This window comes from Zootoca vivipara, chromosome 1, assembly GCF_963506605.1.
Source record: "Zootoca vivipara chromosome 1, rZooViv1.1, whole genome shotgun sequence".
NCBI lineage: Eukaryota > Metazoa > Chordata > Lepidosauria > Squamata > Lacertidae > Zootoca > Zootoca vivipara.
The window spans coordinates 80,234,535-80,260,877 of record NC_083276.1 but is presented as its reverse complement, the minus strand read 5'-3'; the positions used below and the strand labels follow the sequence as shown (position 1 = coordinate 80,260,877).

Below are 26,343 nucleotides of genomic sequence, written 5' to 3'. Positions count from 1 at the left end.
CCTCTTTTTCGCCCAATTTCCAGCATTCCTAGTTGAATGAACTTTGACTATTCTATTTTTAGAAGTTGATTGTGCAAAAAGAAGAAAACATTATTGTGTGACTTAGGCTCTTTTCCACTTTTCAGTCATTTACTGGGAGTCGGCTATTTTCAAAACAGGTGTTTTAAATTGGTCTAAGATACATACTTTTTTCTTCTCGCCAGCAGTGACTTTTTCAATAATCATATAAACAGTTTCAGACACCCAGGGGTTTCTACAGAACATGGTTTATGTCATGTACTTTTTTATTTAAAAAATCTTATTAAAACACTAGCTGTGTGACAATTTGAAATACAGCTTGGCCCTCCTAGAGTTGGTTTCCCCCCACCCCCTTATCACACAGAACTTTAAAAGTCATGCTTAAGGTTACATGTTTCTTTGCAGCCACCTAGTCTATGGTATTACCTTTAAACTACCACATGGTGTCATTATAAGCATGTTGATATTTGCTCAGTACTGAATATTCACATGCAGGCTTGATCAAAAGTGATGTGTAACTTACATATCTTTAATTTTGTATGCTCAGAGATTTCTATTCTGTGTCAAAGTTCAGATTACAGAGATTCAGTGTCAAGCAATGCCATCGAAACTGAGCTGTCTGAAACCCACAACTCATACTGCTGAGACTTTACAGTAACATTTCAAAATTATTTCGCAGATACAAATGCAGAACATTTGGAGGTTGAATAATGGTGGTGAAGATTTAAATTCTCAAGAGTTGTGTGCCAGACATCTAAAGTTACACTTGAATTACACTGCAGAGCTGTGGCTGCAGACATTTAGTAGGCACATAGCCTTACACATCTTCCTTTCTGCCCACTTGGTACTGTTCTATGTTTTACGGACATGGGAGCAGTGGCAGAACTGATTTGGTGAGACTTAATCTTCAACTGCTGCATACCTCCCCAGCTCCTGTCCAGTAGCTCGACTTGACTACAATGGGATAATGGCTCAGGAAACACACAGATCTCAACCCCTTGAGGGTTATATTTAGCAATCCAAATAATCAGAACCATTTCATGTATTTGGCATGTGTGCCCAGGGCCCCTGCAGTCGCTCCCAATACCCTTTGAACTATAAGGCCATTGGAAGGAGAGCAATGTTGTCGAGCTAGTTGCTAGGCGCTGGTTGCTAGGTTACATGCTGCTAGACTTCAGCTTTCTGCATTCGACCGTCAAGTTCCCAACTTCAGTTCCTTAAATAAATGAATGGTTCGTTCCTTTTGGACGTCACCAAGTTCTGCTCGCTCTGTTGGGACAGGTAAGGACAATGCCATCCTCAGGAGCCAAAATAGGGTTGGTGGCCGCAGGCTGCTGTCCATGGTGGATTTAGCTTTGCATGAGGAAGAAGCATGTTACCTCACAAACTTCTCCGCAGTATCCTTTGGTCTCCCTTGCACTGCACTGGTCCAGTACTTTCTGACTAGAAGTGGCTAGCCAAGGATTTCCCCAACTCTGCAATCTTAAGACCTTTTTGGTTAGAGCTACCAGAGACTGAACTTTAGACCTTTTGGACACAAAACATGGTCTGATCCTGATCTATGCTGCTGCTGCTTCTGTTATTGTTGTTTAGTCGTTTAGTTGTGTCTAACTCTTTGTGACCCCATGGACCAGAGCACACCAGGCACTCCTGTCTTCCACTGCCTCCCGCAGTTTGGTCAGACTCCTGTTGGTACCTAAGTTAAATAGTCCCCCCCCCCCATTTTTTTCTGTGCTCAGAAGTTGGGAACCATTTCTGTGCTCAGAAGATTGGAAATAATAATAATAATAATAATAATAATAATAATAATAATAATAATAATAATAATTTATTTATACCCCGCTCATCTGGCTGGGTTTCCCCAGCCACTCTGGGCGGCTTCCTGCCGAATATTAAAACAGTACAGCATTAAACATTAAAAACTTCCCTAAACAGGGCCGCCTTCAGGTGTCTTCTAAAAGTAAAATAGTTACTTATTGCCTTGACATCTGCTGGGAGGGCGTTCCACAGGACGTGTGCCACTACCGAGAAGGCCCTCTGTCTGGTTCCCTGTAACCTCACTTCTTGCAATGAGGGAACCGCCAGAAGGCCCTTGGTGCTGGATCTCAGTGTCCGGGCTGAATGGTGGGGGTGGAGACGCTCCTTCAGGTATACAGGACCGAGGCCATTTAGGCCTTTAAAGGTCAGTACCAACACTTTGAATTGTGCCCGGAAACGTACTGGGAGCCAGTGTAGATCTCTCAGGACCGGTGTTATGTGGCCCTGCCGGCCACTCCCAGTCACTAGTCTAGCTGCCGCATTCTGGATTAATTGCAGTTTCCGGGTCACCTTCAAAGGTAGCCCCACGTAGAGCGCATTGCAGTAGTCCAAGCGGGAGATAACCAGAAAATGCGCCACTCTGGTGAGACAGTCTGCAGGCTGGTAGGGTCTCAGCCTGCGTACCAGATGGAGCTGGTAGACAGCCGCCCTGTACACAGAATTAACCTGTGCCTCCATGGACAGCTACGAGTCCAAAATGACTCCTAGGCTGCACACCTGGTCCTTCAGGGGCACAGTTACCCCATTCAAGACCAGGGAGTCCTCCATACCTGCCTGCCTCCTGTCCCCCAAAAATAGTACTTTTGTCTTGCCAGGATTCAACTTCAATCCATTAGCCACCATCCATCCTCCAACCGCCTCCAGGCACTCACACAGGACCTTCACTGGTTCTGATTTAAAAGAGAGGTAGAGCTCGGTGTCATCTGCATACTGATGAACACCCAGGCCAAACCCCCTGGTGATCTCTCCCAGCGGCTTCATATAGATATTAAAAAGCATGGGTGAGAGAACGGAACCCTGAGGCACCCCACAAGTGAGTTGCCCAGGGGTCTGAACACTCATCCCCCACCACCACTTTCTGAACATGGCCCAGGAGGAAGGAGTGGACAGTGCCCCCAGCTCCCAGCCCCTCTAGACGGTCCAGAAGGATGTTATGGTCGATGGTGTCAAAGGCCGCTGAGAGATCCAGCAGAACTAGGAAACAGCTCTCACCTTTGTCCCTAGCTCGCCGGAGATCATCGACCAGCGCGACCAAGGCAGTTTCAGTCCCATGGTGAGGCCTGGATCCCGATTGGAAGGGATCCAAATGGTCCGCTTCTTCCAGGCATGCTTGGAGTTGTTCAGCAACCACCCGCTCAAATCACCTTGCCCAAGAATGAAAGATTTGAGACTGGGCGGTAGTTGGCCATATTGGCCGGGTCTAAAGATGTTTTTTTTAAAGAAGCGGTTTAATGACCGCCTCTTTCAGTGGGTCTGGGAAGGCTCCCTCGTAGAGGGAAGCATTCACCATCCTGTGGAGCCTATCGCCCAGCCCTTTCCGGCTCACTTTTATTAGCCAGGATGGGCAAGGATCAAGGAGGCAGGTGGTTGGTTTCACTCGTCCAAGCAGCCTGTCCACATCCTCGGAGGTAACAGATTGGAATTGATCCCATACAACATGACTAGACAGGGCTCTAGCACTCTCCCGCTTAGAGAAACGACAAGGTAAGGGGCAATGGCTAATTGCTGTTTTTGGAGAATGTTTAGATGTTGTGGTTTAATACCTGATTTAGGTCTTTCCCCTACACTCTGCACAACCCTATGAAAGGACATATGTACGCATTTCATTTCTCTTGCTGGGTTCCCAGATATGGGTATGCATGTGTCTGGTGTGTACAGCAATGTTTCCTACAATGATTGATATTTTCTGAGACCATCAAATTATTCAGGTCAATAGAAACAAAATGGGATTTCAAGTGGAACTGGCTGAATAGGCATTAAATGGCAAATGCAGTTCATTTATTTATCCCATTTATATCCCATACTTCTACTTAAGGAGCTCAGGATAGTGTACATGGATCAATTCCTCCCCATTTTATCCCTGGCAACCCTGTGTGGTAGGTTAGACTCTGAGGCTGTGGTTCCCAGTCAGCTTAATGGCTGAGCAGGGTTTTCAAGCCTGGTCTCCGAGGTCCTAGTCCAGGCATCCCCAAACTGCGGCCCTCCAGATGTTTTGGCCTACAACTCCCATGATCCCTAGCTAACAGGACCAGTGGTCAGGGTTGATGGGAATTGTAGTCCAAAACATCTGGAGGGCCGAAGTTTGGAGATGCCTGTCCTAGTCTAACATTCCAAGCACAACAATGACCACCTATGTCAGTGTTTCTCAACCTTGGGTCCCCAGCTGTTGTTGGACCTACAACTCCCATCACCCTTGACTACTGGTCTTGCTAGCTAGGGATGATGGGAATTGTAGTCCAGCAACAGCTGGGGACACAAGATTGAGAAACACTTACCTATGTGTAAAGTGATGCACATTGGGACAAAAAGATCCTATATGCTGATGGAGTATGAGCTGATGGCGACCAACCAGGAAATGCTCAGTGCAAATGTTGACCCAGTACGAGACAGCTGTGTGAAAATATTAATTCCGTGTTTGCATTGTTATGAAAGGAAACGTCTTCATATAAATTTGTGGTGTGTCCACACTTTAAAATAGTGTGTGCAGTTTTGGTTGCCTTGCCCTAAAAAGGATACAGAAGAGCGGGAAAAGGCTCAGGAAAAGGGCAGCCAATATAAGCTTTACAAGGAATGGTCCTAGCATTTGGGGACTCTGAAAGTGGAGTATTTTTCATACTGTGTATGGTTAAACTATGGGATTCACTACCAAAAGACAAAGTGATAGCTGCTCAATTTAATGTTTTTTTTAAAAAGGGAATTAAATAAATTCATGGACGATAAGGCTGTCATTGGCATCTAGTCATGACCGCTATATCCTGTCTTCAGGATCAGAGGTAGGATGGTTCTGAATACGAGTGGCTGGGGAATGATGGCAGGAGGGGCCTATTGCACACCTGTCCTGTTTCCTCGCTTCCCATGTCCAGGAGGCCAGCAGACTAGACAGATGGGCCGAATACTACGTAACCACCATTAATACTTTTGCAGTTCTTATGGTAAAAAGGCATGTGTCCTAGACACATAACTTATTAAAAAGGTAAAAATCTTAGCGTCAGTGTCCCTGACAAAAGGGGCAGTGAATGGCAATAAGTAATTTTTTATCCCATTCCCCCCTCCCCATCAATCAAGACCATACACAAAACCTAATACAACCCATGCAAAAACACAATAAAACTGTATGATATACCTCAAAGCAGGAGGCGTCATCTGCAACATTTTGTTGTTGTTGTTGTCTCCACCTTCTCCCTGCCTTGCTCCAAGGAGGAGAGCCTCACCGCATGGGCGAGATGCTGCAGGACTGGCCAATTAGTGGAGCTGCTGTCATGGCTGCCAGATGCAGAAGATGGTTGGAGCCTCCCTCCCCCACCCAAGTGGCAGCCATGCTTTGCCACATGCCGGGAGGTTATTTACTTACTTACTTACTTACTTACAAATCACCTACATGTGTGTGTGTGTCAAAATGGTTTAGGGTAGATGCACACCATGTCTTTAAAGCACATGCCACGCACATGGCTTCCCTTAAAGAATCCTGGGAACTGTAGTTTCCACTTCACGGAGCTGCAATTCACCCATAAATAACTACGGTTCCCAGGATTCCTTGGGGGAAATAATAATAATAATAATAATAATAATAATAATAATAATAATAATATATTTATTTATACCCCGCCCTCCCCAGTGAGAGCCGGGCTCAGGGCGGCTGACATCAATAAAATTACAATAAAATATAAAAGAAAGAAAAACAATTGATTAAAATGCAGATTAAAAAACAATTTAGATTTTAAAATTGTTGTAAAATGCAGCCTCATTTTAAAATGGCCCAAATCAAAACGCAAAGGCCAGGCGGAACAGCTCTGTCTTGCAGGCCCTGCAGAAAGATGTCAAATCCCGCAGGGCCCTGGTCTCCTGTGAGAGAGCGTTCCACCAAGTCGGGGGCAATACTGAAAAGGCCCTGGCCCTAGTTGAGGCCAATCCAGCCACTTTATGGCTCAGGATCTCCAAAATATTGTTATTTGTGGACCTTAAGGTCCTCCGCGGGGCATACCAGGAGAGGCGGTCCCGTAGGTACGAGGGTCCCAAGCCGCATAGTGCTGTAAATGTGTGTTGGATTTTCATAAAGTTGGAAGGAACCCCGAGGGTCTTCGAGTCCAACCTCTTGCAATGCAGGATATAATAAAAACAGCTAAAAATTGCTTTTAAAACTAACAATGCAAAAAACAACAACAACTAGAGACAGGTATTCATTCATATTGCTTTTAAATCTAAGGCAGAGAGGCCTCTTCAGCCAGCTGGGAAAGCTTGGTTAAATTGTCTGTGAGAAATTTCGCCAACAAAACAAACATATTTTCAATTGTTTATGGAAAGTGCAAAAAGTGGCCTCTGCCATATCTTGACAGAAATGCTGTTCTACAGAACAGGGGCAGCAACACTGAAAGCCTTCCTCTGAGCTACTGTTGACTGGGATTCTAAGATCTTTGGAACTTGAGGGAGACTCCTGCAGAACACAATAATCTGCTGGGTATATAAGGCAGCCCTCCAGCTGTTTTGGGACTTCAATTCCCATCGTCCCTGACCACTGGTCCTGTTAGCTAGGCATACCTGCCAAGTTACTGTCGGAGAAATAAGGACCGGGCCGGAAGTAGCAGACTGGAAGTAGCGCTGCCGCCATTTTGGAACTGGGCGGAGCATGCTCAGAAGTGACTTTTTATGCTGCTTTGCCCAGTTCCAAAATGGCCACCGTGCCAGAAATCGCACTGCAGCCATTTTGGAACTGGGCAGAGCAGCATCAAAAGTCGCTTCTGAGCATGCTCCGCCCAGTTCCAAAATGGCCACCACGCCAGAATAAACCGGGGGAAAAACAAAAAAATCCGTTTTTTCAGCTAGGAACAGCTGGAAAAACGGGGATTTCCCGGGGAATACGGGAGACTTGGCAGCTATATAGCTAGGGATGATGGGAGTTGTAGTCCCAAAACATTTGGAGGGCCGAGTTTGGGGATGCCTGATATAAGGAGTAAGGTGGTCTCTCAACTGACCTATTAACAGGTGCCATTTATTTTGTCAATACATGTCTAGCACTTCAGGTGTGTTGGGAGGGTGGAGAAAATTAAAATGGAAAGTTCTCTGTGGTACTTCACAACAAAGCAGTTGAAATTATGAAGGAAAAATAAGAAAAAGCGGTTCCTCACAGCTGCTCACCAATGGATACAAAATGGAGGTTTGGAAACAAATATGGAGCATAACAATTTCCCACTCAGATGTTATTGTAAACTTGAGGTGGATAGATTGAAAACATGTTAATAGTGCAGAGCTACAATGCACCACAAGCACTCATATATTGACAGCAGAAGAACAAGAAAGATGCAATAGAAGAGTTCTAGAAAAAGCACAGGCAGAATTGTGGGAGGGGTACAGATTAGCTAGTGCTTTGTGTGGAATGTGCAGAATCCATGTGCTACAGCATGGGGTGGGGACTATCATACGAATTGGCTCCTGGTTCATAGAAGGAAGGACACCCACATCCACACACCCAGTACTGGGAGATCCCTAAACATTTAACCCGATCTTCAGTGTTTCAAATCCTCTGGAAGCTTTTCTCTTAGAAGCCTCTATAAAAAGGAAAAGTGCCACCCTACTCTTGTGTGGTTCCCCTCCATTTCAATAGGGATTTCTCTGAGTGTGTCTAACTTGCCAATTGGAACAGAATAGCAAGGTTGAATATTTTTACAATCTTCAGGTAAAATGGTATATTCTGGTATCTCCATTTTTGTGGAAGGAGTTGGTTCTATTGCTTCGCTTGAGCCACAGTGCACCTGCAACCCATAAGGAGCGTTTAAGACCTGACCCTGATGTATTAAAACCATGAATGGCCTGGTTTGTATCATTAGCCCCCTTTAAAAATCCTGAGTCTGTGACATCACAATGATGTGTGTGTGACCTCACTGTTTCTAAGGAGACATGCACACAATGCAGATAAATAGTTGCTTCAAGTCAGACTGATTTCTTTGTCCAGAGCCTGAGCAGCATTCCTGCTATCCAGAATGATTAGTGGTCAATCATCTTCCATTTCTATTCCTCCAGGGAAACCTTTCATCAGTAAATCCACCTCTGTATCTTCAGAGAAGATGGGTCGTCTCCCCCTGGGGGTTGTTTCTCCCTATGTAAAAACTAGCTCTGGTGGGTGTATGGACCCCATGAAATTCTACTGTACCAGCTATGGCACAGCTTATGGTAAGGACGTCTTCGATAAGGGAAGGGATTTATCTTATATGTGGCTAGTTTGGTTGTATCAAACAAAGGAAAGTGTTAACCACACAAACGGATGGTAGGCTCTTCAGGCATAATCCCAATCCCAGGCTTCCTGTTGCAAGAATGAGATTCAAGCTCCCATCATGTGCCACATTTAGTAACTTTTGATCCTTGATTGTTGGGAACCCATGCAAAATAAATTGAAAACTTTTGTTAAAAAACCAGAAGCCTTTTTATTAGGAATTATAGGTACCGACATTCCAAAGGAACAGAAAAGATTTTTCATGTATGCGGCAACAGTAGCACGGATGCTACTAGCCCAGATATGGAAAGAAGGAAGAGTCCCTACCAGAGAAGAATGGCAAACCAAGCTTTGAGATTCTGCTGAAATGGCAAAACTGGGAAACTCAGAGACCAAGAAGACAAGAAATCCAAGAAAGAATGGGGAAAGTTTATAATTTATTTAGAGATCACTGTAAACAGATGAAAACATTAGCAGGATTTTAACCCCACTTGTAATGTTACAAAAATTATGGACAATATGGAGAGAGATAAATATGCAGTTGGGATTTTTGACATTAGGACCCATGGAGGGGATGGGGGGGGGAGTCACAAGATTCAGAGAAATATCTTTTTATGGATATGTATTTGGCATTGTAATTAATTTGCATTCGTAAAATCAAATAAAAATGATTTTTAAGAAAAGAAAGGTAGCCGTGTTGGTCTGGATCGAAGTAAAATAAAAAAATTCCTTCAGTAGCACCTTAAAGACCAACTAAGTTTTTATTTTGGTATGAGCTTTCGTGTGCATGCACACTTCTTCAGATACCTTCTTCAGATACCTTCTTCGTATCTGAAGAAGTGTGCATGCACACGAAAGCTCATACCAAAATAAAAACTTAGTTGGTCTTTAAGGTGCTACTGAAGGAATTTTTTTATTTTACTTAAGAAAAGAAATTAAGTAGAAAACTACAGTGTGCACTGAACTGAAACCCAAGGCTTGTCTGATCCTGGTTTTCAAGCAAGCACAAACCATAGGTTGTCTGTTTGGGTGAAAAGTTTGCTGCAAGCATTGGAAGGTACTAACTGTGGTTGTGTGCAAGCAAGAAGCCCTTTAGAGTGTTGCATCTGAATGTACCCAGAACAAACAACTCAGTTCTAAACATGTTTGCTTGGGGAGCCACTGAGCTCAATGGGGGTTTCTAGGCAGTTTGCTTATGCTGCTGCCTCCCATGTATCTCAATAATTGTTTGGAGTGCAATTCACCTGAGATAAAACTTTTCTCCCAGGCATAGCTATGCAGAGGTTGTGTTCTTTATCTCAAAGTGCTTCGTCCCTGCCTGGTTGCGAAGCTACTTACCTTCTGTTATAGGCAGCATCTGCAGTGCTGTAATCTCCTACTTTAACTCAGTTGGAAACAGTGAAACAAGCATCAATTGAGTCAGGCCCATCCATGTTCCACTATTGCTGCTGCTTCCCACTACATCAGCATCGTGCGCCAAATTGACAACACTGTAGATATGCATTTGCTGGGTACACATGTAAGAGGGATGCCTCGAGTTAGACACATATCATGTAAGAACTCCTTACAACGGCCAGGGCTGAGTTACCTGTGCCATCCTGATGTTGTTGGGCTCCTATCAGCTCCAGTTTGCATGGCCAATATTCAGGGATCATGAACATCCAACAATGTCTGAAGAGTCACCAGTTTCCCAGCCCCAATTTGAAGCTTAGATATTATCATAGGCCAAAGCACCAAAGATTACAAGAATGTTCTTGGAGAAGCCCCACCCCTTCCCACCTTCTAACCAGCATGAAGCTTCCATCATCCAGAATTGATTCTTGCAGTGGCTTTTGCAGAGAGAGAAATGGCAGTGAGGCCCCCTCCATCAGCATGGCTGGAACCAATTTCCATTTGCCTTTTCCCCTACCAGAGTAGCTTCCATCTGGAGCCATCATACCTGGTGCATTAGGGGGAAAGGTGAGGACCCCTTTATCAGCTTAGCGGAGAAAAACTACCATTTGGCTCCTGTCCTCCTGGAACAGCTGCTATTTGCAGCTGCTCCAAAGGGAGGCCCCACGGCATCTCTCTCGTTTCGGTTGGGGTCAACTGCCATGTAGCTCCTCCACTCCTCTGCTGTAGTGATCATCCCACCTGAACATTATGTAACACCTCACTCCAATCACGCAATAGTTAGTATACTCAAATTTGCTTGGTTTTCCTTTTTCTTCCCCATCTCTCTTTCCTTCTGTGTCAAGATAATTAGATAAAATAAAAAAATAAAAAATTGTCCAGTAGCACCTTATAGACCAACTAAGTTTGTTCTGGTGCATGCACACAAAAACTTATACCAGAACAAACTTAGTTGGTCTATAAGGTGCTACTGGACAATTTTATTTTTTAAAATTTTTATTTCAACTGTGTCAGACCAACACGGCTACCTACCTGAATCGACAATTAGATAGTTATTATTTTATATTGTAAACTGTATTGAGTGTGCAGTGGGAAAACAGTGCTTTATAAACGCAGTAAGTGAATATATAAATAGGCAATACAAATCTGCCATTGCCTCCCTTTCCTTTGCCAGGTCAAGCAGGGTTTCGTCCTCGGACTGGCATCCACTCTGGAGCAGGATATAAAACCAATTACCGTCCCGTTGTTCACTACAAGCCAAGCCTAGACAAAATAGATAATCCAACTGTGGGGTAGGTATTGGTCGTAAACAGTCCTTTGTGGAAATTAACTGGGATGGTTCAGAACAGGGAAACTGTCTTGTGGTTTGCATACCACCCAACCCGCTGCCCTCCAGACGTTTGGGGCTCCAGCTCTTACCACCCTTGATGATTGGCTGTGCTGGCTCTGGCAGGTGAGAGCTGCAGCCCAAAGCATTTTGGGGGTACCAGATTGGGGAAAGCTGTGAAACATAATCACATCCTCATAATGCTCATGCCACCTCTGAGTCAGTGACATTCTTGCATTTGCTTTACTTGTACTCCCTCAAAGCACAATAACAAAGTCCATGGCAAGGCAATTGCATTTGGCACTTCACCGTGGTACCCATAATGAATGCAGTGTAGATGACTGGAAGGGCCAAAGACAGTGATCTTTTGGGTTGCCTGGACTAACGCCTTACTTTAGGAGATAGAAAGCATGGCTGTCTTTAGAGCACAATTCTAACATGCCTAAACATCAGGCATAGGCAACCTTGGCTTTCCAGATGTTTTGGAACTACAACTCCCATGATCCCTGACCACTGGCTCTGTTAGCTAGGGATCATGGGAGTTGTAGTTCCAAAACATCTGGAGAGCCAAGGTTGCCTATGGCTGCTAAACATAACCTGGTTAAAATCCACTGTCTCAAGTTCAGATGCTGTGTATGTCTCTCATGCTTATTCTTTTCTCCAAAACCAGGAAGCTCCTTCAGGACAACTATGAGTCGACAACAACCAAGCACTTCCAGCCTCTTGAGCTCCCAGATGGGAAATATCCTCTTCCCTGGAGTGTGTACCAGCCAGGGAGTGGGTATGTCCGAGAAAAACCCCTTTCTTTCCCCACCACTAAAGAGGTAAGTATCCCAAACCTAGGATTTGCCTCTGTGCTGTGGATTGTTGTGCTATTGAACATGATTGTAATGTGCCAAAACCATCACCCAGTGCCATTAATAATGGCTTGGGCTATTTCTTCAGTTCAGGAAGGCTGCAGCTTGGAGCTTTAGCAATGACGCAGCTCAAAGTCCGACATCCACCTAGCAAGTGGCAAGGCCTTGATCCAAGCAGCTTCTCCATCCTTCTGAGTCAGCTCTCCAAGAACCTGCATCCTGGGTCATTGCTTTTTCTCTTAAAGGGGCCATGTGCCTGATAGTTACCATAACATGAATCACCTGTGTTGTAAATTTCAATCCGATGTATCTAGCACAAAACTGTGGCAGTGCATGTGTAGAGGGAGGATGTTTTGCAAGACTAAATTCTGAGCATTTAGGAGTCATCCCATTCCTAGGCTTCTCTATATATATATCCTTGAGATCTAATAGAATCTACTGTGATGCAGGGCAAAACACAAAAGCCAGGATGCGTAAACTGATGTGATCTGGCAAGTGTATATGAGGATTCAAAATGAAGAGAGCTTCAGAAATACAAGATGTGAAGAGGAGTCACATTTTGATGGTACAAGGAGCCAGAAAGAAGTTAGTAGCTGCAGTGCAATCCCATAAATGCTGGTGTTCAGAATTAAGTCACACTCTGTTCCGTTTTAATATGCTTACTAGCCCCATTCAACACAGTAGAACTTGCTTCTGAGTAAATGCCCATAAAGTTGTGCTGTAATGTGATACATTTATAGATAAAAGCACCACGTACCGGTAAGTAAGTTAAGGTTTGGAATATGGATGTTTATGGGGCAGGAGTGCATAATGTACATTAGCATTAGTGATCCATTCATAGCCTTTGAGAGTCAGGGTGGACATTCCTGAGTCACATATGAGGCTTGCTACATAGACTAGTAATCATGGGTGAAGCTCGATAGCCTGGGGTTTTGTTGAGACAGATTAGTGGGGTTTTCAGGTTTACCTACCAGAATATGCTTTTACTAGACATATCAGTAAAATAATGTCCAGTTGGCAGTTCTGCACCTAAAGGACTGGGACTCATTAATGAATTGTTTTGATTAACAGCAGGATGGAGCTAAGGAGAGCTGCTGCTGATATACGGTATGTGTGTGTGTGTGCATGCCAATATGATTGTGACCTGGATTATATACCAAGTGGAACATGTTGCGGTAGAAAAGAGGCATTCGAACAAGGATTGCTTCCTTTTAAACCCAGACACTGTGTTGAGAAGAGTTTAGCTATATGAGGGATTGAGACTTGGGAAGTGCGCAGTAGGACTGAGCCCTAGTATTTGCCAAACCCGGTTCCGCTACAATTTCAGAATTGCTTTACAGTTGTGTGAATACTAAAAGCAAAGTGTCTCTCTTTTGATTTGCCTTCTATATTGTGGGCTTTTAGGGGGGGAAAACACTGTAATGTTTTTCAAAGCATTCACTGCCACAGGAAAGATTAAAACCTTTATTCTGTTGGAAACACATAAGCTGAAATTCTCATTATTTTGTTTGGAGTGTATAGGAAAAAGAAGAAATGAATGAGATATGGGAGCATGAAGCCTTGTGGCTTCATTGATTGACCTCACTGGATTCCTAATGTTTTAATTAGAGCTGTGATCAAGGGCTCAGCCATGAAGAAAATGACTCCCTACTACTTCTGAGAAGGGGACAGATACAAGATGTTATATATGCATTTTCCTGCTCTCTTTTGACTGTTCTTTCCCCTCCCTTCTCAACAGTAGCCCTGAACAGCATCACTTCGGTTCTGGTATTTGTGGTATTCCTTAACTTTCCAAGTTGCAAGCTGGGCTTCATTTTGCAGGTCAAGAAAGTCCATTTTGACACAGCGGACCAGGGAGCCCAAGCTATAACAGGGTTGGAGCCTAAACATACCCCTGACCTGCACAAGTTGTATGGAAGAGGTTCTGTCGATGTGGAACATGCCAGACATGTGAGTCAGCGGCTAGTTCAATGGACCCTTCCTCATTTGACTGTAGCTTAGGCAGTACCTGATCACAGAAGTAGTATAAAGGGGAGTTTTCGTTAGAACTCAGGGCCAGCTAATGAAGCAGAAGGTCTGGCTTCTTCACACAGTGCGTAAGCTATTGAACTTGCTCCTGCTGTATAAGATGGATGTAGTGACAACTGCCAAATTGGACAGCCTCAAAAGGAGATTAGAAAAAACCATGGAGAATAAGGCTGTCAATGGCTGCTACCAGTCCTGATGGCTATGTTACTACCTCAGTTATCAGAGGTATCTCAATACCAGTTGCTGGGAATCACAAATAGAGAGAGTGCTGTTGCACTGAGGTCCTGGTGTTGGGCTTCTCATAGGCATCTGATTGGCCAGTGTGGAAACCACCAGATGCAGTAAAATAAAAATGGGAATTTCCATTTTATACATGACTTTCCCTGCTCGTGTCCTCATAATCCGCAATAGGGGGAAATATTTTTTAAATTGTGGTTGCACTGCTGCTCACAGCAAACCTGTTGAAAACCAATATTTTAGCATACAGTGAAAGTATTGGCAGGAAAAGCTTGAATTTCCTGGGTTACTGCAAAAGCCCATAGTCCCCATTTTCACTCCTGATCTAAAGCTTGACTCACATATGCCTGTCTCCTTGCTTGATGACTTGCACCAGAAGGTGTGAATTGCCTCCATAGAAAAGTATTGTCTGTGGTGATGTGAGCTAATAGGAAAGCTCCCCGTCTGCAGTCTTTGATCTGTGAAGGTTGTTTCACACCTACAAGTCATCACTCAACATTTCAATCATTGAGCTATGAACAAGTGTGGTGTCATCCTAAGGTGATATGTATAGGAGGGGGGGGGGGAGTGCGACAGAATAAAATGCAGTCCTAGAATAGTAAATTGACAAGGGATGGTATAGCACACCTGGTGGGTCGGGTACCATTCATGGGTCATGGCCTGATCAGAAGTGGGTCATAACAGGAGCACTACTACCATGCAAACATATGTTAGAGATTTAAGAAATGGGTCCCCAAATCCAAGTTTGGATTATAAGTGGGTCCTGGGTACTGAAAAGGTTGAAGATACCTGGCATATTGGTTAACATGTTTTAATTTGGCTGGTGAAACCTGGGTTCACATCCCAGACCAGCCATATAGCATGACTTCAATCCGACACACAGTTACCTGGAGTAAGCTCCATTGAACTCAGTAATTTTTATGCTGGGTGCATAGGTTGAATTTAGGGGTGTTTTGCTACCCAAAGGGAAACAGGAAGGTGCCACCCTGTCACTGAAACCTCCCCTCTCAAAGCCTTCCTTCCTAGGTTGTGCAGTGGTGCCCACAAAGCACCAGAGATGGTGGTGGATTCCGATGAGATTTTGTGGCGCTCTTGCGAGATATTGCAGACTGCATGAAATTGATTTTTGTGAGATTGCACAAGATCTTGTCGCTGCTGCTGTCGCTGCCATCACCGCTACACTAGTGGCAGTGGCAGGATGGGTGGGGCACTAGCCCCGGTCAACTTGTAAATGCAACCTTTAGCTTTTAATTAGAAATGCAAAACAAAAACAAAAAGCCCCACAAAAACCACACTTGCTATTCAAACTGCTAGGGCAGCATAGGAACCGCACCAAAGAAAAGTCTCTCCTTGATTATTTTACTTATCCTCCGACTTCTCCAATGCTAATCTGTCACAAATGGTAGTAAAGCTTGAAAGCCTTGTTATCACCTTGTTTACTTGTCAGAGCAAGTAATTGTCAATTACCCTGGTACTTCCTTGGCTGAAAGAGGCTGTGAAGTTTTGTACACCCCATAGCTGCCAAGTTATCCCTTTTTTAAAGGGATTTCCCCTTATGCTGAATAGGCTTCCTCGCGAGAAAAGGGAAAACTTGGCAGCTATGGTACACCCCCCCCCCCCGTTTTCCTACATCACTGCTTAAAATGTAGAAATTGACATATGGGGGCAGAATAGACCACGTGGAGGAAAATGGCGCTACAGGAAAACATGGGAAGAATATGAGATTATTCCAATTGTGCCTGCTTAGTTTTAGTTACAGTAGTGTATGGGGAGCAGGGGGTTTTGCCAAATGCTTCACAGAAAACATGGGCTTTGAGGAAGGGTTTGCAGGAAATGAGAGAGGTGGGAGTTCCAGGCATAAGGATCAGTAAAGGATAAATTATAAAGTCACGGGAGAGAGCAAGATAACTTCGGAAAGCTGAGAACTATAACCCCAGGAATAATTGGTCTGCCCTTAAACAGAGAAGTAGGATGGATGTGGAACAGTGCATTGGAAACCCTACTGGTAGGGCAAGTAGGAGACTCCATCTGGAGCATTTGGTCTTACTCTCCACTGCTGTTTGCGTATTTGCAGGGACCTCACTACATGTCCACAGAGTACAACTCAAAGTACCGCTACAACATTCCAGGACAACCAGGTAATTGTTCTTCATAGCTGACTGAGCTCCATCCTCATGCACAATATTGATATTCCACTCATAAGAAAGGGAGCTGTCTGCTTATTCGTAACAATCAACCTGCCAATATCGTGGTCAGGGATTATGGGAGCTGTCATTTGGAGGGCCAAAGGTTCCCCATCATTGGTTTAGAAAGGGGTATTTAGGCAGCTAGACATCACTTTTCAAAGTAATAAATGCTTCTTGTGTTTCTTAGGAGACATTTTTCAGGGATGTAATGACTGGTAAGTTATGCCCATGGCTAAGCACACATTTATCATCTAAGTAAACAATACACTTACCTGGGGCCCTCCAGATGCCATCAGACTACAATTCACATCAGTCTGACTTTTGGCTATTCTGTCTGGGACTGATGGGAGTTGGAGTCTAACAACTGGAGGGCCACAGGTTCTCCATCCTTGCTCTAAGGATACTTGAAGTCCATGGTTCTGTTAAGAAGCCACTTGTGTTTGTTCAGTCTAGATGTTTCATTTTGTATCCAGGCACAGTGTGGTTTTCAGGAGATAGGCAGTCTTTAAACAAAAAGGGAACACGAGAAACAGATTCAGTTTGATTCAAGGAAGCTGGCCACCATCTACAGTACTAGAAAATTAAGTGTTCATTAAATGGTTACTTTACTATTAAAAATAGACCATATATAATATAGTATCACTTTCACAAAGGTAGCATCCTGAGATATATTCTTGTCTGGTTTTCTTATTATTTATGTAATGCTGCAATATGTCATTCTCACCTCCGTGTTCATTGAATTTAAAATTCTCTTAAATCCATATTTAGGAAGTTAAAGCAGTAGTCTGGACTAGATCCAAATCACAAATAACTCCCAGCTGAATTCTTTTTTTTTAAAGGCTGCACATATCAATATTGCCACCCACAGTATTTAGAAATTTTTAGATTAAAATGTAAATTGGGATTTTTGTTTTTTGCCTTTCCCCCTAAAAATGTTCCTGTGGGGACGTTGACATTTAAGTCATCTTCTGCAACTTGGGGGGTGGAGGTTAGAGATTTTATAATGGAAGTGTAACTTGGAGTTCTTGGGACAGCTTGTCACATTTCATGTGCAAGATATAAATGCACAAATCACTCTCATGTCTGAAAATAAATTCACATTGAAGGTGGCAGTGAAAAATCGATGCAGCTCTCTGAAAGAATGTTTCTGTGCACTTCAGATTTTTGCTTTGGAATTTTGCAGTTCAGAGGCCTTCTTTCTAGTCGGTTGCAGATTTTCATTTTTCAGCTGTGCTGAATCTGACCAAAGCCCTTTCCATTCCACCACAGCCTACTAGATGCCAATGGGAAGCTCACAGCCAGAACATAGAATCATAGAACTGCAGAGTTGGAAGAGATCCTGAGGATCATGTAGTCCAACACCTGCAATGCAGGAATCTTTTGCCCAACATGGGGCTCGAACCCACAAACCTGCCCAATTGCCTGAACTAACATGAGTAGCACTCTCCCATTTGTGATCCCCAGTAACTGGTATTCAGCACCATACTGCCTCTGTTATTGGGTGAAATATAGGCATCACCATATTTTCTATAGTGGTCATCATCACTTGCTACATTAGATTACTTCATAATATAGGTATGTGCATTTTAGAGAAAAGAGTAAGGCTGAAATTGTAACCCCACTAACCCGGGAGTAAGCCCCACTGAATTCAAAAGGACTTTCTTCTGAGTATTGTGAGATTAGAATCAGAGAATCATAGAGTTGGAAGAGACCACAAGGGCCATCCAGTCCAACCCCCTGCCAAGCAGGAAACACCATCAAAGCATTCTTGACATATGCCTGTCAAGCCTCTGCTTAAAGACCTCCAAAGAAGGAGACTCCACCACACTCCTTGGTAGCAAATTCCACTGCCGAACAGCTCTTACTGTCAGGAAGTTCTTCCTAATGTTTAGGTGGAATCTTCTTTCTTGAAGTTTGAATCCATTGCTCCGTGTCCGCTTCTCTGGAGCAGCAGAAAACAAGCTTTCTCCCTCCTCCATATGACATCCTTTCATATATTTGAACATGGCTATCATATCACCCCTTAACCTTCTCTTCTCCAGGCTAAACATACCCAGCTCCCTAAGCCGTTCCTCATAAGGCATCGTTTCCAGGCCTTTGACCATTTTGGTTGCCCTCTTCTGGACACATTCCAGCTTCTCAGTATCCTTCTTGAACTGTGGTGCCCAGAACTGGACACAGTACTCCAGGTGAGGTCTGACCAGAGCAGAATACAGTGGTACTATTACTTCCCTTGATCTAGATGCTATACTCCTATTGATGCAGCCCAGAATTGCATTGGCTTTTTTAGCTGCTGCATCACACTGCTGACTCATGTTAAGTTTGTGGTCTACCAAGACTCCTAGATCCTTTTCACATGTACTGCTCTCAAGCCAGGTGTCACCCATCCTGTATTTGTGCCTTTCATTTTTATATATTGAGATTATATATTGAGTCATTATAAACTGCGGAGGATAAGACTCTCAATAGATGATAAGGCTCTCAGTGGTTGCTATATTCATGAAGGCTATTACCTCCAGGAGCAAAGGAAGTGTGTCTCTGAATACCAGCCACTAGGGAACAGCAGGAGGAAGCTATTTCGTTTGTGTTCTGTTTGTGAACTTTCCAGAGATATCAGGTTGGCTGCTGTGAGAAACAGATGCTGGACTAGATGGGCCTTCAGGTGATTCAGCAGGGCTGCCACTCCCACAGCAACGCTGCAACTACCCACCAATCACTGAAATTCACCACTGATGCCCCCACGGTACCCATGCATGAAAGGCATCAGTCTACATGCAGCTTGCCTTTCATGCATGGGTAGTGTGGGCATGTCATTGGCAAATGTTGTAGTGATTGGTAGGTAATAATCAGTGCTATTTTTCTAGAAAGAGGTGCTGGAACTCACCACGAGAACCTCCCTTGTTCTCTTAGAATGGCAACAGTGTCCAACTGAGAGGTGCTGGAACTCAGTTCCTGTGAGTTCCAGCTGAAAAAAGCCCTGGTAATGATAATGACAATAATTGATCCTACCCTTCCCATCCCACAGTGTGCCCATCACTACTTTTAAACAATATTCTTATACATTCACTTCATTTTCAATTTCTATGCTTCTGGAATTACTTAGATCCCTCGGACTCCCCTCCCCTTTCCGATTCCCCTCCTTTTTTGCACCTAATTACATTTTTCTAATCCATTTTATCTCCTTTTTTTTTTACCTTAAATCATATTACATTTGTAAGTGTTATAACAATCCTGCTAACTTTTAAAAGTATCTACAGTTGTCTTTAAGATATTCTATAACCCCCCCTTTTTATCATCTTGGTGTCTGATCATCCCAATCATCTTAGCCATTTCGGTGTAGTCCATCAACAGTGTTGCTGGGGGGAGTGGCTGCCAAAATTGCTACATTAGCATTTCTTTCTAATGCTTGGACCTTAGAAAACTGCAGTAAACATACAGTGACAGCAGGAACATTACTGAACCCAGTCCACCCACTTTGCCACACATAATGTACAAGGGCTTTCTGAGTAGTGGGCTGGAAGTAATTCACAGCCACATCTGCAGCCACATTCTGTAGGGCTCCCTCAGATAGGATCAGATCTTCTAGCACAGCCAGCACCAGCGCACAGCCCTTTTGACATGGGTAACACACAAGATTACACATAGGGAAATTGCCCCTTCAGTCACAAACAACACTTAAGTCACCTCCATTAGCCCAGTGATTACAGTATTGGCATGTAGAACCTGTGAATGACCAATACCCACCCTCCACTTGCTTCCAGTATCAGGGATTCCACTCAGTTTTTAGGCAACAAGTTTTATTGCATGGATGTGATGCATAAGCTTTATGCATGGAAAAGGAATAGTTGTGGCCACATGGGCAAGGAAAAAGAGATGCTACAAGAACAGGAGCGGGAATGTTTGTGGTGCAGTGGTCTGGCTGGTAGCAGTCGGAAAGTGCAATATAATGCAGGGAAAGGGGATGTGAGTTCTCCTCTGGAGAGATGGAATTGCTAAATATGTTTCTGCAGGTCAGAGTGTGGAATTATTAGTTTGGCACACCTTTTTATGCTTGGAGCTAAATATCAGGGGTAAAATACAGCTCTCACTTTTTACCACTTATCTTACCCATGCCCTCTGCCTTCCTCAGCCAACAGTTTGCTGTCTAATTTTTGTACTGTTATGTCGCCACTGCTATTTACAGAAGTCTTCTGCCTTCTTTTTTCAGTGTGCTCCTTTTCCTCATGTTATCACTTCACCTCTCTCTCTCTCCCCCCCCCCCATACAGATTTCCTGCAGAAGAAAACAATTGGAGCCAAAGAAGAGACTGGTTTTACTGAAGGCTGCCTGGCTAACCCCATTATGGACAAACCTCAGGTTTCTCCAGTAAACTCTGTATATGCTGCTGTCCTCGCCGAGGGTCACATTAAGCATGAACCTGCAGAGCCCAGTGGAATATAGTGCTCCTGCTTTAGTCAAATTGCTTGTTAGTTTGAACAGTGGATCAATCTCTCCTGACCCTTGTGCTCCTCACTTACGAAGGAATTTGCCCCCACGAGAAGTAGCGATGGGCACAATCGTGGATGGCTTTAAAAGGCTAGGCAAATTCACAGAGGATGGGGCTATATGTGGCTACTAACCACAATGGCTTTGTTCTACCTCCACTGTTGGGGGCAGTTTGCCTCTGAATGGCTGTTGATGGAAATCACTGGTGGGAAGAGTGCTGTTGCACTCATGTCCTTCTTGTGAGCTCCCCACAGTCACCTGGTTGGCCACTGTGAGAACAGGATGTCCTCCTAGATGGGCTGTTGACCTGATCCAGCAGGGCTCTTCATATATTCATATGATGTGATAGTGCCTATTCTTAGGTAGCCAAAAAGGCACCAAGCACATACCAAAAAGAGGTACTAGCAGGCTTGGAAGAACTTCCAGGTTTTCCAGAAACCTAAAAGCACTAAGAAGACTGAGCGTGCTCAGTGGGCATGGAATGTTGAGGGTGGGAGGAATGAAGTGTCCTAGAAAAGGGGATCACTGGCTAGTACAAACCCAGAACAAGAGCATTCTACCCTGCAATATTTTGCTACAGGTTCCACTTTTCCTGTACCTGAGTGTTGGTCTGTGGGTACTTTGCTTTTAAGTGAGGTCAAAGGCAAAAGCAAATCTAGTTTCTCTGTACATTTAGCCACGAATGTTCAAGTACAGCCCATAGGTCCTTGCAGTTTCACTATAGCAGGGATGATTCCATGCAATTAAGGACAAAATACCACTAGTTCAATCCTTCCCAACCTAGTGCCTTCCAGGTGCTTTGGATAAAAACTCCTACCAGCCCCAACCAGCACAGTATTTTGGAAGGCTGAACTACTGGTAGTTGCTCCTAAGATAGACTTGCCTGCTCCCAAGTAGAAGCTGTAATGGAACCGGTGCTTCCTCTTTACTACTTTCCTCTCTCTGAGTATCAGTACTTTTCTTCTGCTTTGCAGAGCAGCGCTCCAGGAGTCAGCATTACCAAGACAGATTATCTGCCATCTTGCCCTCCACATGTAAGGAGATCATTTGTAATAGAGTTGTTACTGGTGGGGACCTGTAAAAACAGTTGAAGGGATGTGCTTTGCCGGCAGGCAAAAGTGCCATTTCCCCCTTCCTGTATTTCCCTTTCTTGGCTATTTGCATGTGATGTACTCACCATTAATATGGTCCCCTCCCCCCGACAGGGTGATGAGTTCCTACCAGTCCTGGCAAAGGGTTCTGAGAGGGGATCTGGATTCAGTCGGCAGAATCTTGGCCGTACCCCAGTAAGTGACACTCCCTTATCACCAGAATACCTGTCCTGCTTCCTTTAGTACATTCCCTCTGCCAACTGCTTTCCCTACTTACACCATCTCCCTTCACTGCTCTCTCTAGAATTCTCTGCCACTCTTTCCCTGCCAGCACCTCTTATTTCCTTTTATCTACATTTTCATGTATCTTTGCCTGCCGTGACCTATTTTTCTACCTGCCTTTGTTCTTTAGGCTCTTGCTTTCTCTGGAATTTGTCTTCCACTGCCAGAGTCCGCAAACAGAAGCCTCCCCTGAGTCTCTGCTTGTTCCTCTTACTACCATCCTTGGGCTATCTTACTCACAGACAACCTTCCTCATTTCAATCACAGTCTTCCTTGTTGCCTCCCTTTCTTCAGTAACTCCTACAACCTGTGGTGGCTGGGGCCTGTTGGGATTGGTGGGGAGGAAGGCCAGGAGGCCAACAGTAGGAGGTAGTCAAGACCTAATGACAGGCAGGCTGAGACAAAGGAGGAAGAAGCTGACAGTCACTGCCACCCTATGGAGTGATTGTGAGGATCAGGGAAGGTTGGTGGGGCCCTAATGGACCAGCCTCCACTGCCCACAATGGCTCCTTCACTCATGACCTTCAATCTCCACAGACGGTTCCACCAGATGTAGAGGCACCGGGTCCCCTGAGCCACTCTCAGTTCCAAGGGCTTCAGCATCAACCTCAGACACAGAACAACCTTCTAGGTCGGGAACAAGTGGGTCACAAGGTATGCCTGAACGTCTCAAGGCCTTACGTCTTCATAATCTGTTGGGCACTTTGCTCTGCTCCTATGGTTCTAGACCCTTACTCTTTTCATGGACCTCTCTATGCAGGAACCATCAGGATTCAGTCTCAATAACCTTAAATATGTGACACCTGCACATGATCCAGATCTGCCCAACAGATTCCTGACAAGCTATAACTCCAAGTAAGTGCCATACTGGTTGGCCACCTGTGTTGGGAGAAGTAACATTCCCAGGCTATGTCTTGTTGTTAAGGTACCATTCTCCTATCTGCATAAAAGCCTTGCAGGTCCTTAGAGAGTGCATTGTGGGAGTACTGGGACAGCAAAGGTTTGTGCAGCTGTTGGCTCTGCTGTTTGTGTGGATGGTGTGTACTGAAACAGGTATTTGTAGAAGTGCATTGTTTGCAGGATATACACACACACCTGATTTTGTTTGAAGGAGAACGGAGGCAACAGGTGAGTTCAACTACACGTGGAATAATTCATCCTTTCTCTCAATCAGGTTTTATGAAAACATTCCAAAGGGAGTGGATAGGGAAGGCTGGACACGAGGAGGGATCCAGCCACAGCAGCCTGGTGGTTTTGCTACTAATAACCATGCCACTGACTTAGGCACTGACCCCAATGCCACAGAGACCTTGAGGACTATCCATCCTCATGTTGGCAGGTAAGCTTGGATTTGTTGTAGCTGTTCTTCTCTGACCTTCCTTTACTGTATGATTCCTCTTTCAATCCACTATGTTTTCCCCAACTGACCTTTCTTTTGTAATTCTTTCCCCTCCTACATTTCAGGACAATTACAACAGTTGATCCATTCTATCGTGATTCTCCCCATGACCGCCGTTTTGCTGCTCTCCATCAGACGACTGTGCCCAACTAAGTAAGTGACATAACCCATTGCATCATTGGACAGTAGGCTGGCAGTATCAAGCATCTGGGAGGTACCTGCAGAGTCAAAAGGGCAATATTGTGTGTTATGCTTTGTTTTTAATTTGGCCATTGTTTGGAAATTGGAGTCTACTCTAGAGCTTCTCAGGTTTAATCAAACTAGACGGCCTTTTTATTGGGCACTCATTCTGATATGTTTGCAGGGAGATTAGTAAACATTAGCTATTTAATGAGCATTCATTCTGGTGTTCATGGAGAGGTTAGATGACATTGCATCCAAGCAACTGTTATCCCAGTTTCCAGAACATTTTCCATCATCACTTTTCTTACTGCAAAAATGTCTGATCTTTTGGGGAAGGAGGTTTCTTGTGCAAGACCTCCCAATCAACTGTAAGCATGCAATCTGAATTTTCTGGTATATGATTCGATCCCACCTGAAAATAGTGACAGACTGGAAACACCTACGGTTTTACAGATGAATTCCAGGAATACACACAGACAACTCCAGTGCTTTTTTCTTCTCTGAAAAGTAATATTTCATACAACCAACTGCACTTTTCCCATATGCAGAAATGTCCTGGGAATTTGCCATGAGTTAATTTTGCTGGGGAAGACAAATGCAGACATTTTTCACTTCCATTCTCTCTGCCTTTCAACATTAACCTTCCTTCCTGTTAAGGCTATTTATTCAACATAATTCGTATACTGCTTGATTGTAACTAAAACCTCTATGCCGTTTACACACACTTACACACACACACGGTAGTCTTAACACAGTAGTGATTGATTTTAGTCTTTCTGCCTCTTTACAGCCTCTGTTCCAAACTGGACCTCACACCGATATCTTTGGGCCTCAGAACAATATCCCACATGCTAAGGAAGGAGCAAGAGTGATAGCACTGTCACATCATTCATATTTTACTGTTAAAGGTTGTATAGTTTTAAATAAATTCAAACAATATATTGCTGGTATATTTAATGGAACTGGAACAGCATCAAAATGGATATAGAAATACCCCTGGAAGCAGAGATGGATATGACTTTCATGAAGAGTCTGGTGAAGATTGAAGAAACAGAAGGGTTGGGGTGGAACCTCATGTAGTGAGGCCTCATGTACAGGTGCCAGATGTAAGGCAGGCCAAAACAGAAGGGTGCTCTGAACCAGGAACTACATTTATTCTTCAACTTCTCAACACTTGTCTTTCCTAGGATTAGTATATGGTATAAATATTCCACTAATACAATAGGTGGATGAATGTTGTGACCTTACACAATGTCTTGTGTTGCAAAAGCACAAACATCTCCTTCATATACATCCAGGACATCTTTCTGTTGCACTCTTCCAACAACCCTGCTATGTGTACACTGGATTTCTTCAGTTCCCAACAACTATAGTGTAATAAAGGTTGTGTGTCACTCTGCTGAGACTGCAAGCAGACTCATTTAATGCCATATCTGGTACAATGTCCCCATACCAGTACTGCTAGCATGTTGTTCACAGCATGCTGGTTAATATTTGCCTTGTGGCAGCAAAGATATTTTATCTTTCTGATTGTGGTATAGTTAGAAACACACACACACAGAACAGAGAAACAGTAGGATCTTTTGTCCCCTGCAGGGTGTGATATAACACCATATAGTAAGGGTTCCTGTATGTCCTTTTCCTGTGAAACACAAATTCACCCACCTACATAGCTAGTAGGATACAGCTTCTTTCATGCATTGTGCAATAAACATTCACACAGTTGGGGAGCATTGTATGGTGTGAAGTAGTGGGAGGTGCATGCAGAGCTGGAATTCCCTGTATCCTTTAATTGTATGACCCATATGAAAAGCACATTTCTCCTCTGGCCAGGAATAGTAAAGATCTCTCTCTCTCTCTCTCTCTCTCTCACACACACACACACACACACTGTACCCTCCCCCCCCCGCCTGCTACATGAATGCAATCTCCCTTCCCCTTTTCAGCATGGAACTGACACCTTGATTTCTCTTTTCCTACAGGTGCAATGCACACCACTTCAGCTCTGGTTCTCAGTTTTCTGCCCAGTATTAATAGGAGTCACAGTGTACTGCTTTCCTTTTTCCATTTCTCACATTTCTCTCTGTGGATGAGTTTTCATTCCTAGTCAATGTTTCATGAGCTGATGGCACAGGCTGCTCCAACACTGAAAAGAAATACCGGTACTTCTCTCAAATGTACCACACACGTTGCAGCTTTATGCTCAGTGTAATGATATCTGGTGTCAGATCAGTTTCTCATTGTGCCTGGAATGTGACAAACATGTCTGATCTCTTCTTCAAACTAGGAGGAAACTGAGATGGTTCTGCCACATACACACCTCAGCATGTTGTTGTCCTAGGATAGATAGAACTCCCCTTGAACATGGTTGGTGCATGGAATGCATTTGTTGCTTGATAATGAAAGAGTTTAATGTAAGCCAAGATGATTCAAAAATGGGGCAAAAGCAATGGCTGGTTTTTGCATGTGTGTATATAGAGTTAAAGAGCTAGTGTGACTATAGCTTTTAGGACAGCTTTTGGGATGGGAAAAGAAAGCAGTAAAAAAGCAATTTAATTTAAATCCTTAGTTCATTAAGGGTACTATCAGGTTCTCTCTGTGGCCTCATGGTGTGAT

The 26,343-nt window shown here is 44.0% G+C and overlaps 1 protein-coding gene across 3 annotated transcripts; it reads left to right on the top strand.

Annotated features, from left to right (window-relative positions):
* Positions 1 to 23: 23 nt before the first annotated feature.
* SAXO4 (stabilizer of axonemal microtubules 4) lies at positions 24 to 25,416 on the top strand. Of its 3 annotated transcripts, none has more exons than XM_035123687.2 (14): positions 24 to 1,299; positions 8,071 to 8,220; positions 10,827 to 10,944; positions 11,650 to 11,803; positions 13,658 to 13,786; positions 16,176 to 16,239; positions 20,555 to 20,643; positions 21,747 to 21,806; positions 21,978 to 22,058; positions 22,683 to 22,799; positions 22,906 to 23,000; positions 23,320 to 23,484; positions 23,610 to 23,697; positions 24,518 to 25,416. In XM_035123687.2, the coding sequence occupies exons 1-13, from the start codon at positions 1,248 to 1,250 to the stop codon at positions 23,695 to 23,697; spliced, it is 1,362 nt and encodes a 453-aa protein (XP_034979578.2). In that variant the 5' UTR covers positions 24 to 1,247; the 3' UTR covers positions 24,518 to 25,416. The 3 variants fall into 3 exon arrangements, with proteins under 3 accessions (XP_034979578.2, XP_060132996.1, XP_060133003.1); XM_060277020.1 differs by lacking the exon at positions 24 to 1,299 and adding an exon at positions 3,509 to 3,540; XM_060277013.1 differs by lacking the exon at positions 8,071 to 8,220.
* Positions 25,417 to 26,343: the final 927 nt, after the last annotated feature.